This window comes from Centropristis striata, chromosome 10 (genome assembly GCF_030273125.1).
Source record: "Centropristis striata isolate RG_2023a ecotype Rhode Island chromosome 10, C.striata_1.0, whole genome shotgun sequence".
Taxonomy (NCBI): domain Eukaryota; kingdom Metazoa; phylum Chordata; class Actinopteri; order Perciformes; family Serranidae; genus Centropristis; species Centropristis striata.
The window spans coordinates 7,513,323-7,529,845 of record NC_081526.1 but is presented as its reverse complement, the minus strand read 5'-3'; the positions used below and the strand labels follow the sequence as shown (position 1 = coordinate 7,529,845).

At 36.1% G+C, this 16,523-nt stretch overlaps 1 protein-coding gene across 1 annotated transcript in view; it reads right to left on the bottom strand.

Moving 5' to 3' along the window:
• Positions 1-440: 440 nt before the first annotated feature.
• Positions 441-16,523, bottom strand: part of kcnj3a (potassium inwardly rectifying channel subfamily J member 3a) — a 37,653-nt gene continuing 21,570 nt past the window's right edge. Inside the window, exon 3 of the mRNA XM_059343132.1 lies at positions 441-2,288. Coding sequence (XP_059199115.1) covers positions 1,693-2,288 — 596 coding nt within the window. The 3' untranslated portion in view covers positions 441-1,692. The remainder of the gene's footprint in view (positions 2,289-16,523) is intronic.

Genomic DNA, 16,523 nt, shown 5'->3' with positions numbered 1-16,523 from the left:
TTAAAAAGCCAAAAATGTCCCTCGTGAGGCATTAGGGTTAAACAAACAAGATGATTAATGCTGATTAGGCTGCTAGATAAACTATTTTTTCCCACCAGGTTAGCTGTCTCCAGTCTTTATGCTAACCAGCTGCTGGCTCCAGCTACACATTTATTACTAACTCTGGGCAAGAAAGAAAATAAGTGTATTTCCCACATGTCAAACTATTCCATTATGCTGAACAGTCAAAATTGTTGTGTGCACAGTGATTTGAATATGCTTAGCTTTGGGTGAAAATCAGACCTATTACACGGTGTTGATGCACCCACAGAGGCTCTTTACAGTGAGGCAAGCGTTTTGTTGGTCTTCCATCATTTTGACCACGTCCTGTAATAATTATAACATTTTGTTGATTAGAACTTCATGCGTTACATCTAGTCAAAGTAGCGAGATGCTAAACAGTTATGTTAGATCTTTATTCCTGAAGAGATTGGGTATCATACAATGTCTTTGATGCATTTAGAGAAAACCAGATTTCATGGCATGGATTCAGTAAACAGAATGAATATGGGGCTGTGGTAGACCCTGTGGCTATATAAAGATTATAGTCATTATAATATTATTGCTTTCATCACAGAGGAGGGAGATTATGGGCCCTTAAGACAAAGGTTATGATTTCCTTATGGACCCACCTCTAAATCTAACCAGTAACACCTAAGTTGAAATTCTAATGGAGTGTCTTGTGTGACCACACAGGCCTACTGTAGATTAATTTTGTTATATAATGGAACAAAGTGATTGCAAAGTACTGAACTACTGTCCTAAGCCGTTAATTCATGACAAAATGCCCATATATGCTCTCTAATATCACAGGGTATTATATGACGATTGCTTTGTGCTTATCAAGTAAAAAGTATTGACTCTTTCAACTTAAGTGTTACTTTAATAAGCAAGTGAAAATCATTGTGCCCAGTTCAGACAGGTCATATGATGCCAATAATGCATTTTGTAATGTAAAATGCATAATGTAACAACATATTCTGTATTTGATCAACTAATAAAGTCATAAAATCGCACATGGTAAAATAGTCTATATATGAAATACCAAAAATCCAGCTGTGAACAAACATGAAAATGGAAACAAGGTAATATAGTTAAGGCTAAACATCTTTGTCTATTACCTTTGTATAGCTAAGTCAATAAGAGGAGCATGCAATCAACGTAACATTGCCACAATTTTACATTAAACAACAAAAGCAATCAACTCAAAACAAATGTATGTGCCTTCTGTTACCACAAATTAGAACCATGTAATGTAGGTTTTCCACGTCGTAAATCATATGGCTTTGTGCAATTTTTCCACTGTCAGTAAATTCACTAATGAAATTGTTTTTGTAAAATAATATATCAATAAATGTCATGCCGGAAATTATTGAGATTCTGTTCTACATGCGCTGTTTCTTACATGCCAGATTGTGCTAATTGTACATCATCCTAAAAAAAATATCAGAAGTCTTTCATCATAGCATGTACACTTACATCCAGGGACAAATGTGCTCGATTCCATCACCCTACTTTATATAAGGTATTTGTGCACATATTCTACATTTCTTTTTATATAAGAATATTGTCCATTAATAAATTAGGGATAGTACAAGGACTTCAGGTAGGGGAATAAAGGAGGATGGCATAAGTTAAAATATGTTGCCTGCTCTATGTAAAGCGATCTGAATTCATCTTTCTGAGTTTGGGCGGCAGGTGTCCGTCCATCCTGCCTCCTCCTCCCCCAGCCAGTCGCTGCAGCTTGGGAGGTAAGTCCGCCACTGACTTACTCATGGGCTCCGTGTTGATCTTGGAGGCCTTGCCGCCCAGCCTGTCGTCGGAGACGCCGGGCACAGAGCTGATCCGCTGCAGCTTCATGGGCAGGTCTCCGAAGCTGTAAGTCATCTCTGAGGTGGTGGAGCTCATCCTTAGTAGCTTCTTGGGCAGGCCGTCCCGCCCTGCCATCTTCTGGAGCTTGGTGGGCAGCTTGGTGGTGCTGTCATTGTCCTCCAGGGTCTCCAGGCAGTCCAGAGAGCTGTTCTTCTCCCCGCTGTTGCACAGGGACGGAGCCATGAGGGGCGAGGAGAGGAGCAAAGCCTCCTCCTGCTCCTTCACGCTGTACGGAGGGGTGGGCACCTCGAACGTGGCGTGGAACTGAGAGTAGTCCACCTTAAAGAAGCCTTCCTCCAAGGAGATGACCGGGAAGAATCGGTGTCCCCACAGGACCTCGTCCTCGGTGTAGGACGTCCTCGCTTGGCAGGTCATCCCTTTGAAGGAGAAAAAAACAGATTTAGTGGATGAATTCAAAGTTCAGATTTATGTCTACCAGTGGTGGAAGAAGTATTCAGATCTCTTACTTAAGTAAAAGTACTAATAAAACACTGTGAAATTGCGATTTCTTTCTTTCTTACCTCAGAAATATTTTTTTAGGACAACACTATGGTCTCAATCACTAGTAAAAAATCTTCTTCAAGACAATTTGATGCTAAGAGTTCTAATAATGGCCCCATTTAGAAGAAAATAGAAGATAAAGAATGGTATGTTTTGGGGCGGGGCTACCTTTGATTGACAGGTCACTAACAAGGCAAGCCGTCATCAGGAGGGAAGCAGAACAATGCGTATCCATGGCAACGTGTCAATAAAGTTATATATAACGTTATATAGATATAAAAAAGGACGTTTAGCGGTTTGGTCTCATAACTTTGACCCTTTCACTGTATTTTCACTTAATGACAGTTTATTTGAACGTTTTGTTCAGTAAAAATGTCTTGTTCAGCGTTTGGTTGGACTAACATACACTCCAAGGAGTCGCTGCTCAGTTTTCTGAGATAAGTTAGGAACATTTTGTTTTTGTTTTTTGCTAGCCAAAACTAACATCCCGTTAGCATGTTTAATGCTCCAGTTAATGCTAACATGAGTTAGCAGCGGCTTCGCTAAGTTAGGTTGAGGTGTAGAGAGGCTGTAGTCAGTGATCAGATCCCTCTCCTCCTCCACAGTCCAGATATGGTCTGCTCCCCGTATCGGAAACAAGATGGCGACGAGTGTAACGCTGAACTTGATGCTTCCAACAGGCCACAAACCAACGAGTGACGTCACGGTGACTACGTCCATTATTTATATTCAGTCTATGAAACAAACCAAATGTATCAATTTCATGGTGATGTGGATGAACCAAAAGGACTGGGGTTGTGAAAGCACCCTCAGTTGAATAATAATGTATTTAGTTGATTAGTCCTTATTTTATTATCCTTTTTTCACCCTGATTGTCTTATTTCCAAAAAACTTGACCAAGTATTTCTTTAGTCGAGGACTCTCTCTCGGAGTTAGACGGTTATTTTAAGATGAAATGTTTCGTGACTCCAGTCAACAACAGAGCCCTGACTTAATTATATGCTTGGCACCAATCCATATGAGAATCAACAGCACGTTCTTCACCAGGATTCTTGCCGTTTTCAAATCACAGAGCAAACAATATTGCAAACAAAGTGCCTCAAGTACTTAATGTATTACAGAGCCAGCTGCTTAAATAAAAAGCTTAATTGATTTTTTCCAGTTTCCAAATGTGATGTTTATGAGCAATTTCCAGCCCAACTTGAAAGATAATGAAAAGTGCGGCTGAGATATTTGCTGTGTGTGCTTTATAAGAACGGCTGACTGTTTAATAATTAAATACCCAATTCATTCTGGAATTACTCTTCACACAGAACAGCCAATGCATTTGTAAAGTTGATATCAAGATAATTTATGTTGTATTTGTCTTGTTTTTTCTTTTACTGTTTTGTTTGGCTGAGTTTCCATTTTAATGCATATAAAACAGGTTCAGGCTGACCCAAGACAGAACAACCCAGAACATTCTGTGCCTTTAATTAGTCATAATAACTACTTCTGTCCCAGATGTAATTATATGATCATTTATATTACTCTCATTTATAGACCATTTTAGGCCACGGACATGATAATAAGAGCTGGATGGACTTTGAAATCTTATTAAGTATACCCAGACCCTGGAATTGGACATGACCTCAAACATTATTACTGACCTCAATAAGTCCATAACATAATGATGACAGCGCTGCATTTAATGGAGAAAAAAGTAACAAGAAAACTTCTTTCTGTATAGATAAAAAACAGCTTCTAGTAAAACAACAACAACAACAACAAAAAGCAGGTCTTCTCCACCATCCCCTCTTGTGCTACTTAACAGTTCAGTCCACACCTTAAGCTTGCCTAGTAGCTCACAAAGATAGAGGATTAAGATAATCAAATTGCTGGAACCCAGAGGAACGCCGGCTGCAGGCAAAGGCTTCGGGAGGTCTAGCTCTCACTAAAAATTTCTTTGGAGCTTTCTGACACAAGAAAGGGAATCCAATTAAATCCCAAACACAAAAAGTTACACGAGGTATCTGTTACATAACATTGTTCAGCTGTAGAAAAGCCAAAAGGAGTTAACAATTTAGTTAAAAGCTTTACATTCTGTCATTAGGAAAATTAAATATTCCTATTCTGCATGTTGTGGGTTTGTGTGTTTGTGTGTGTGTTTTCTTGTACTTCCTACATAGTGAGGACCGGAACATGTTTTAACTAACAGAGTGAGGACATTTTTGCGAAGAGAGGACATTTCAGCCGGTCCTCACTTCTTTAAAGGCTTTTTTGAGATTTCAGACTTTGTTTTAAAGGTTTAAGGTTACATGATAATGATAATTAACTGAAACTGTATTGTGTGGTTACAAAACTAACTGAAATTATAGTGAAAATGTCCTTAATTTTCATCTTTGTCAACTTTTTTCATACATAATGAAGATGGATAAGGCAAAGGAAATAAAGGCAAAATTTACTTTGACCTCTTTTCATCTCCCACCAAACAAATATCCCATTACAAAACACTAAAACTAATAAAAACTAAACTAAAACTAAAGCATTTCAAAAAAATAAATACTAACCTAAAACTAGTTAACTCACTCTAAAAACTCATTAAAACCACTGTTCCGATGAGGGTCCTCACAAAGACAGAAGTACAAGAATGTGTGTGTGTGTGTGTGTGTGTGTGTGTGTGTGTGTACCCGTAAACTAGAAAGAAAGATAGCAGAATAAGATGCACTCAGAGCAAATGTTCCCTCACAGGGGACTCTGAATTAAATCCCTGCTTAAAAACTCCCCTCACGTCCTCGGAAACAAATTAATACAATTAGTAAAATCATGAGCTTTGAATTAATGATCAACACTTTTTTTTTCTGCATGCAAAATTATTGGATGCTTATTAGTGATTACTCATCACCACTATTCAGCAGCTGCTATCATAGCTGCATTATATCATAGTACACTGCTCACAGCGAAGCCCCATCTATCTTGACATAGTTAAAATTCTGCTGAAAAAACAACTTTCATGTCTTACTGAAAGTGAGCATAGCACATCTATAATTAGGTTTACATGTGAAACAAAACACTAAATCGGGTATATCAGGCAAAAAAAAAAAAAAAGCTCTTATTTTAGCATCGAGGAATGGCTGGGGGCGCTCATGTTCAGACTTGTTGAAATCCATTAGGAAATCAGCGACGGCACTAGGTTATTATCACATGTTTTAATTACCAGCTTAATATTGTTCGAGCTGCGACAGTTGGGTCCAAACGAAGACGAAGCGCTGGCTCACAGTGAGACGCCGCTGCTGATTGCGAGCATGTCACCACCGTAAACTGGAGGCATCTGTGATTCCGCATGATTCCCAAGGTCATAAAATAATTCACTGATAACAGCTCTGTACACAATCGCAGATGTGCAAGAGACTGAACATCAAGCGCGTTTGGGGTATTCAAAGTATTACTTCTGCACTATTGCTCCAGAGTCCCAGAGCCTTTAGGCATACGGAATTGTGCTGCAGTGAGTGAAGCGGTCAAAGCTAATGAGAACTTTAGGGCCAAAGCAATTGAGAGTTAAGTGTGAATGGAAATCTTATTGCGTTGTTAGCCTTTAAGACCGCCTTCAGACGAGACATTTGATCACCAACAAGCTCACTTATTCTGAGAAAACTGAGGTGGAACATGATCTTTAGTTGTTGTTTCATAGCAGCTATTTAAAGGGGAGGAATTATTATATACTTTCCCTTATTTTCTGTCAATGTCGGACAGTAATATTAAACGTGGACAAAGTTTCAAGCAAAGCTTTTAACATATGTGCAGTGAAAGAAATCCCTGTGAGCAAAAACCTTCGACTGTCCTGAACACTCTGTCCCCAACAGTTTGTTCTGCTCTCGGCTCAAACTGACATCAACTCGTGACAGCTTTCTATACATGAACATCTGCTCAAGGCACTTAAATTACATACATAGCCTTTATATATATATGTATATATATTATGGCAAGCTGTCCAGGAAATTATTAAATATATGGATTGAAAACTTGAGAATATATATATATATATATTTTGAAACTTGATAATATATATTAAAGTCTGATAATATATATAGAAACCTGAGAATATATTTTGAAACTTCAGAGTATATATTGAAGGTTTTAATCGAAGGCTAAAACTAGACTTTAATATATATATTCTCAGGTTTATATATATATATATATATATATATATATATATATATATATGTATATATATATATATATATATATATATAAATATATATATAGATAGATAGATATATATTCCTAAGTTTCAATAAATATATATTCTCAGGTTTTGAATCCATATATATAATAATTTCCTGAACGGCATGCCATAATATATATACAGTATATAGCTCGATGCTAGTGTCAGGGAAACCTATAATATAAAATTTTGGGTAACATTCTTTTTTTTTTCTCTTTTTCTCTCTCTCTTTAAGATTATTTATTTGCCATTTATTGCCCTTTTTTGTGTGATAGTGCAGCTGAAGAGAGACAGTAAATGGCACCACTCAGATAACACTCCTGCATAAATGTTTTAATTTGGTTTAGAAGCTTTTTTGGTGATTGTTCACAAGAAACATAGTGGCACTGTAATCTGTTCCAGCCCAGGTCACACAGTCACCCATAAAGTTGGAGTAATTCTGTTTTCAGACACAATCCTCTGTTAATTATGGTTTTATTTTCATTGTGATATGTTTGGAAGAGATTGATTAATGTTGTTTTGAGAAGTTATACACTTTATCCATGCAGAATAAATGACATTGTCACAATCATTTCATGGAAAGAGGTAAAAAATCTTTATTGGCGCATATTATTGAACTACACCAATTTTTTCCAGTGGTCACTTGGTCATGAAAAACTCCCCTGTGAGCCACAAGGCCTTTCACCATAGATTACCATTAGAAAAGAGAAGCCTGTAAAACGGTTGACAGGAATTGATCAATTGTTGTTTTGATCAATAGATCAATAGAGTTTCTTTTTATAACACTTTCCCAGAGGCAAGACGATCGATTTAAAAATCTGTGACTTCTTGACAAAGTGTATGAGCCGAGTAGGAACTGGTGAAGGGGCTTATTGAGCATATTCATAAAACCTGTAACCAGTCAGAGCAGACTGAGCTTTTTCTGGAGGGAGGCTTAACCCTTTGATGCTCAACATGGGTCAAAAATGACCCGCATTCATTTCCCATGTTATTTCATGCTGGCTGTGTGTTTGAGTATCTTTTTTTATTACATAAGATCATTATATCCATTTTTCCTTTCACACTTTATGAAGAAAATAGTTTTTGTATTATTACATCAAGTTTACACACATGGGTCAAAAATTACCTTGTGCATTAGAAGTGTAAAAAGTGAAATTAACTAAATTAACAATTTGAGTACATGTGCAACTATGTTTGTCTTATTTTTAAGGTTTAACTTTAAAATAGTTGTTAGAACCACCAGAATACATTGGAAAATCACATCTTTTAACATTTGAGACTTATTGGAAAAACACCAATTTAACAAAATAAGATAGTTAATATTTGTGTCTTTTTTGTCAGGTTTTAACTTGGTGACAGCATATAAACACCTTCTAATGCACAACATGGGTCAAAAATGACCTTGTGCATTAGAAGCGTAGTGATAAAAAAAAGGTTTTTATTCAAAAAGTAAGAAATGAAAACAAAAAATGAGGATGTATGATGATCAAAAACAAGTTATTTGAGGAAAACCTGGAATACTGAATGATGAAGTTAATTTATTGCAAAGATATAGAATATAAAAACTTAGTCTGGTCACTTTAGACCATGGGTCTCAAACTTGCGGCCCGCGGGCCAATTGCGGCCCTCGTGACAATATTTTGTGGCCCCCAGACTTGAAAGTTTAATGTGAGTTTTATATGAATGGCACTTTATCGTGTTGTGTGTGGAAATTCCCTTTAATTACTTTTTTTTGTGGTAATTTTGTGTCTATTTTTGGTAATTTTGTGTCTTTTTTAAATAATTGTGTGTCTTTTTTAATGATTTTGTGTCTTCTTTAATACGTTTGTGTCTTTTTTTGGTAATTTTGTGTCTTTTTTTTGTAATTTTGTGTCTTTTTTAAATATTTTTGTGTCTTTTTTAGTAATTTTGTGTATTTTTTAAGTCATTTTGTGTCATTTTTAAGTATTTTAGGGGTTTTTTTGTGGTCATTTTGGTAATAGACCCATGTTGTGTATTAGAAGGTGTTTATATGTTGTGCACGAAAGGGTTAAAGAGACAGGCGCTGAAACGGAGCGTCTCAGACGGAGGGTGAACAGAGGTGCAGCAGCCGAGGGCAGGAAGAAACACACTGCGATTCTTTGAAAATGAAATCATGTAAACGTGTTCCAGTAGAAACCCAAAACACAAGTCTGAGCCTGACGGTGAGCGTAATAGGCCCTCTTTAATCACCAGCAGAAGCCAGAGGTACCTGCTCTATTGAACAGTAGAGTCGATGCTGCTGGATATCCATACAGTGAATACAGAACTGGAACATCAATAGCAACTTTGCTGGTGCATGATAAGGAAAAAGGGTAGGAACAAGTGCAATGAAATTGTGCCTGAGGCAAAAGGTTGCTACAGTAATACACAAGACCCAAATAGCTTCATCTTACATCTATTAATAATGCTCTATTGTTCCTGCAGATGGTGTAGGAGTTACTGTAAGACCTCAGTCTCTGGAAAACACATGAACCCTGCTGGCCTGGGGCTGAATCCCTCTTCAACCTGTTTCCCCTCCGTTAGAGCCACTCAACCTCACACACACACACATAAATAAAGAAGGAGACATCTCACTGATGTGGATGGTCTAATTAACTATTCCTTTCTTCGAAAACTAACAATGGCACTAGACTTAATCACGGCCGTTAATATGCATTTAATTTCCATACATTATTCAAGGGCCGATGCCTTAGCCGATACATAATTATAGACACGGTTGCATCACATATGTACAGCCGTGTTAATAAAGACCAGCTGTTCTGCAACTCCCACATTCACATGGCAGCATAACAGACACAGCAACAGTGATGAACTGTGTGGCTCTGCTTTCCCTCTGGCCTCGACACGGTTCAAATCGTGATGGAAATTGACACATAATGTGAAGAAACGCGTTAGACAGAGACCCTCGGATCAAACGGAGTACAGTCGAAGAGCTAAAAATAGCGCGAGTATAAAACAATAAAATGTGATTTTTAAATTTCCTGCTGCAGTTACTGATATGAGTCCTAAAAATAGGAATCCAGTCAAATGAGAATACCCATATCGGTGTGTATTTCGTATTACTGGTAAAGGCTTATGTAACTCGAAAACACACGCCTGCCCGGGACTCAGTGTTTCTATGGAAACAAAACTGTAGGAATGTGTGCATGCGACAGCCATAAACCTCTTCACTGCTGAGTTTGGTCAAAAGTAACAGTGACAACACAGAACAAAAGTCTCTGTCTTACATCACGACAAACTGCTCAAAATGGATTTTTCCATTTAGGGCAGGGTCAAATCATCCACACGGCTCCAGAGTCAAAACAAAATGGTTTTACTGTCTCGGAAACGTGACCTTTTACAGCACAAGAGGTAAATCATCGACTTCTGTGACTTCTCATCAGTGAAGGCCAGAGCTCATATTACAAATGTCATCTTTATTAAAGCACAGAACTATCGTCTCTTCCTCTATCATCCATCACTCTTACAGTTTATTGTTTTAGATCTGTGTCATCTTCATGGCACCACAATCTGTATCATATAAGCACTGACACACACACAAACAAGCACACACACACACATACACACACAAAGCAGGGGGAAACAACAATACTATCCTATCTGTGCTGCTGGGAACATGCAACTGCAGGACATCACAGCAGAGAGAAGAGAAAGAAACACCTCCGATGTGTGGTGTGCAGTGTTGTCACAGCCAGTTTGAGGTGTTGGTAACAGCAGTTAACATACAGTATGTCAAAAAAGTGAAACCAAACAAGCACACACACAGCTTGGGATCATTTTCTCTACACATTTTTTTTAGATTGTGTACACCTGGCTGGATCTTTTTTGCCTTTAGTGACGTGTTTTTTCAAATCGTAACTGGAGCTCTTTAACCCTCTGGAGTCCATCTATTTATTGAAAATACACATGTTTTATTTACAGTAATAACTTTATTTATATATGATGTGTAGACAAGCAGAGAAAGCCAGTTGAAAGTGCAATCATAGGTCATGAATCATTGTATCCATGTCATCTAAAACGACATGGATACAATGATACTATCGTTTATCATGATAGTTTCTGGGAAAATATATCGTCCTAAAAATGTGTTATTGTGACAGGCCTAGGCCCTACTTCTCATTTGATGTTTAAAGCCCAAAATTCAACTGTTCATTTTGTAAATTATAGTCCCATTTAGAGTAAGTACAGGTTAACCCTCTGGAGTCCATCTATTTATTGAAAATACACATGTTTTATTTACAGTAATAACTTAATTTATATGTGATATGTAGACAAGCTGAGAAAGCCAGTTGAAAGTGCATCATAGGAGCTTTCACAGTGTGCCATTTATGTTTATAGACCATTTTGAAAATGGGAATTTTCTTTCTACAATGAAACTATTTTTAATTTACATGCAAATAGACTATTTTGTAGTTTTATTACTTATTATAGTTTCTGCTGTTTTTGTGTGTATAAATGGTGAAAAAAAAAAGAAGGTAATTTTCCATAGACACCTGTGTCTTTTGTTTGTATTTTGGGTTCCTCTGACCACCTGGTTATATCCAGTATAATAGCATATAAACACAGCAATATACTGTCTCACAATGACGTCATGATGTATGTCAACTTTTATATGGAAAATTTCTAAAGATATTTTGAGTGTGCTTGCCTCTGGACTATGATTCTCTCCCTTGAATTATTAGGTTACAATTTGATGTGTTTTCAAAATGGAGTCCTTGTTTATGTGCAACTGGCTTGGAAAGCACATTAAAGGTGCTAAATTAACTTTTATTCTGCCTCGAGGTGACATTTTTAGATGACAATTTTTCCTAAAGTCATGGTTGAATGAACAACACACATGAGGAACTGAGGAAAATGGGTCTGGGTCTGTTTGGGTCTGGGTCATGTTTTTCTTGCTTTTTTCAGACATTTAAAGCTGTTTTGTTTTGTTGTTTGTTTGTTTTTTTAAGCATATTTTTTTATTCAAGAAAGGAAGCACAGTACAGGATTCATTTAAATACAATGTCTTGAATCGTTTTTTTTCCTTATTTTTCCCACCCACCCCCATATTGCCACAGAAGATAAAGAAAAATAATAAGTGATAATAAAAATAAATACATAATCATAATCATAACATTAATAATAGAAAAAACAAATATATAACTCAGTAGAGAAATTTAAATGTATATAAATAAATCAATGTTTTTCTGTTCTGTTCTGTTTTTCTTGTCTTGTTTTCTTGTCATATCAATTCACTTGTATGTATTTAAAAATTCCAAAAATAAAAAAAATATGCAATCATTTTTATAATCTTTGTAGCTATGAATATTTTAATCATAGATTAGCAGATTATATTAATTGACTAAATTCTAATAATATGCTTGAAAATAGCCTGTTTCACCTAGATTTTCTGCTTGTCTTATTTTTATATGATTGTAAGTTAGATATTTTTTGCTGTAATATTTTGCTGTATTTTTGAGTGTTTGTGGTGGGATTTTTTAAATTTTCAGGCATTTCCTAAACCCAAAAAATGAATTGGTTTACAGAGGTAATTTTATGTAATTGTCTGATTAATTGATGATTAAAACCATGCTTTGCCACATCCCCAATTCAAAACAATCAAAAGCAAATTAATTGCAATGGTACAGTACTAACACCTTCTAATGCACAACATGGGTCCAAAATGACACTCATTCATTTCCCATGTCATTTCATGGGGGCTGTGTGTTTGAATATCTTTTTTTTATTACAACAGATTATTATATCCATTTTTCCTTTCATACTTTATGAAGAAAAATAGTTTTTGTATTATTACATGGGTCAAAAATGACCTTGTGCATTAGAAGCGTAGTGATACAAAAAGGGTTTTTATTCAAAAAGTAAGAAATGAAAACAAAAAATTGGGATGTATGATGATCAAAAACGTATTTGAGGAAAACCCGATGAATGATGAAATTAATGTATTGCAAAGATATAGAATATAAAAACTTAGTCTGGTCACTTTAGACCATGGGTCTCAAACTCGCGGCCCGCGGGCCAATTGCGGCCCTCGTGACGATATTTTGTGGCCCCCACCTCGATATGAAAGTTTAATGTGAGTTTTATTTGAATGGCACTTTATCGTGTTATGTGTGGAAGGTCCCTGTAATTACTTTTTTTTTTGGTAATTTTGTGTCTTTTTTTGGTAATTTTGTGTCTTTTTTAATAATTGTGTCTTTTTTAATGATTTTGTGTCTTTTTTTGATAAGTTGGTGTCTTTTTTTGGAAAATTTGTGTCTTTTTAAAATATTTTTGTGTCTTTTTTAGTAATTTTGTGTCTTTTTAAGCCATTTTATGTCATTTTTAAGTATTTTAGTAGTTTTTTTTAGTAATTCTGTGTATTTTTTTGTCATTTTGTGTCTTTTTTTTTTAAAAAGGGTCTTTTTTTGGTCATTTTGATGCTGCCTCCAGCGGCCCCCAGGTAATTTGAGTTTGAGACCCCTGCTTTAGACCCATGTTGTGCATCAAAGGGTTAACAATTAAAAAAAATACAGTCTAACTACAGCGGCTTTATTTGGGGAAAGAGGGGGGCAGAAAGAAGAAACCAGGAGGGAAAAACATCACTGGAATCGATGGAGAGACAATTCCTCATGCAGCTCATTAGAGAGAAATTTGTAAGTCTGTGGATCCATTACACTTCTAATTTCAGTAAACGCTTATCTGCTCCCCTCTGTGACTCAGTAGAAGCCAATACCAATACATTTCAAATCCTCAATGGAGTGGCCCTTCTCACTGAGACACTCTGAACCACCTCCATACAAAGTCTCTGTTCAAGTAAACAGCACTGTTCTGTTTATTTCACTAATGTTTCATTATGTTCCATATTTCATGGTTGAATAAACACACTGTTGTTTGTTGTGCATCTACTTATAGTATCTTATATTTCTCATCAGCTGTACAACGAAAAAATGTTTGTGCAGATAATATTTCTAAAAATATGGCTAGATGGCTCTTATGCTGTCAGTCTTATATATGTGAAGGTAATTAAAGGTTTAATTAAAATGTTTATACGCTGTGTTTAAAAAAAAAAATCAACCTTAGTGGTGGAAAATACACTGAAAAACTCCAATAATGATCATAATTACTTGCATTTGAAAATGCTGCATTTAAAAAAAACCCATTAAAGCTGCATTAATCAATAATTTAGCAGTAAAAATGTATAAAAATGACTATGATTAATATGAAAGGGTCACCCACAGAAGATGCCCGTCCCTGCAGTTTTATGATCATGTGAAAAACTCAGACAATGGTCATACCTATATATAATAATTCATTCAAAAATCACTTAAAAATGCAATAATCAATCATTTAGATTGAATAGAAAATGTCTGTGTCTGCAGTTCCCCTAAGCCAGGGATGGGCAACTGGAGGCCCGGGGGCCACATACGGTCCGCACCCTCACTTGAAGTGGCCCTCAATACAACTACATGCATTTGAGCATGAAATCTTAAAAGTGCAGTGTAAAAATATACAAAATTACTTCATGTAATGAATGTTGGTCTGCTGTTCTTGCACTGAAAAAAAAAAGAAATCATCGTTTTTTATTTGCTTCAAACCTTTTGTATTCATATTTATACTGTTAAACATGCATTTGAGCATGAAATATGTTAAGTTACTGCACTGTAAACATATTTAAAATTGCAGCTTCATCATATCTGGTTAAGTGCTCGGTCCTATATGTGGCCCTGTGGTAGTGTCCATGAAAAACTGTGGCCCCCTGCAGCATTTAAGTTGCCCATCCCTGCCCTAAGCTCTGCAGAGCGTTTTAGCATCTTTCAGCTTGTTTTGGTTTTACAGTGTGCAACTTTACAGTTTTGATTAACTCTCATTTCTCTCATCAGCATCACTTCCAGCAGCAGCAGGAGAGAAAAAGCTCTGAAAAACATGTTCTAATTCCTGCCAGGCAGCAAACAACAAACAGACACACAGTTAACAACTAGCTGGTGATTATTTCGGAGCATTCGGCAGCTAAAGAGACAGATATTTCTCCTCAGGAGTTGCTGGAGACCTTTAGACCTTAACTGAGCTAAAAGGAAAGTAAATAGTGGACTGACATTCCCCAGGTGGCCAGAAACACAACTTTGACTGAATGCTAATGCTGCTGTGTGTGTGCTGGAGATACAATTAACCAACTGTTTAACACATTTGCTACAGCAACTTTGTAAGGTGTAAATATGTGTGTTTACAGCTCGCTACTCTGCTCCCAATGCTCACAAACATCCATTAATAATGACACAAGTACATCGCTGTAACACGAAAGACACATTTGAATGTTGTAATGGTCCAGCTGTTCTTACTTTCCCATTTTACTGTTGATTAAACTCAGCCTAACCATAGTGCTGCTGTCTCTCTATTTTGGGGGATTTTCATGCTTTCAGATGGGTAAGGATTTCTTATTTTCATTTTTATCATATTAGTTACACAACAGATGAAAAGGGTAAAACAGTGAACAGCTTGATTCCAAAAGAATGGGACAGATTGCACCAAATTCAGAATGAATATTTACAAAAGCTTGTGAGTTTTTAACATGAATAATATTGTCTTTGTACAGATTTTAACAAAATATATTTTGTTTTATTTACCGTTTTAGACAGAATTCCAGCTTTTTTGAATCAGGTTGCAACAGACAGATATTTTATATTTTGGTATTATATATATCTTTTTTTTTCTGTAAATCTGAAAGATGCATTATCTAATGCTATCTTTTTGCAAACTCAAATAAAAACAGAATGCATCAAATTCAGAATGCATATTTACAAACACAAAAGTTTGAGAGTTTTCAGCATAAAATATATTGTCTTTGAACATTTTTTAAATGAATATATGTCATGAAGGATGAGCAAATTATTGCATTCTGTTTTATTTACATTTTAGACAGCGTTCCAACTTTTTTTGAACAGGGTTTTAATGGACAGATGTCCGCATGAAACTTACCAACATAATTCTTTGTATTAAAAGGATTTTTTAAATCTGTAAATCTGCAAACGAGGCATTATCTAATGCAAATTTCTGGTGAATTAAGGAGAAATCTACAAACACAAATAATGAAGTAAAAGAAACACGTTAATGCTAGCTAAATAGCCCAAAATTTCTCAGTGCATGCTCAACCATGTTTTTGCCTGTAGTGTCTTGAATTGATGAAATTGCAATGAGGAAGTAAGAATTAAAATCCAATTATGACCAAATAACTTTCTTGACAGTTTGTCCAATTAAGTTTAGCTTAAATGCAGCATTCAGTAATAGTATGAAGGGAATATACTGGCAACAAAATAAAATATGACGCGATACACTGTAAATAATGTGACAATATCAACTTGTAACAGTCGTTCCATGACATCTCCATCCAATTTTTCAAGAAACTATGCCTTCAGTACGAGGAGGTTGTGTGATGTATGATCTTTTCTGACTGGCCAATGCAAATCTTAATCCTACACAAGTGTGAAATCCCTTCAGAAGTCCCTCCGCGCTGAAGTTCACCAGGCAGTTTACTGCTTTCACACTGTATGCAATATCCATGTGACAGCATGAGCGGCATTAGAATAATCCTCTGCTGAATCCACGAATTCAAGACGGATGTAAAGAAAAAAAATGCATCTCATTAAAAGGTGAATTTCAGAGGGGAAATAACAGAAAGCCAAAGAGGAAAGGTTTTCTGCATCAGTGTTTGCAGGTGTTTCACGTGCTGCCATCTCTGCAACAACTGTTTTAATGAAAGGAAATCTCCAGGCAGAACTAAAATAGGAAATTCAAATGGAATCTTTTTCAAATGTGGGAACTGGAAATACACACACTGAGATGCAGACCTGTAAACAACACGTTTTTCCCGAGATTCTCTTGTATTGTAAACATTTCTAAATATATAGAAAAA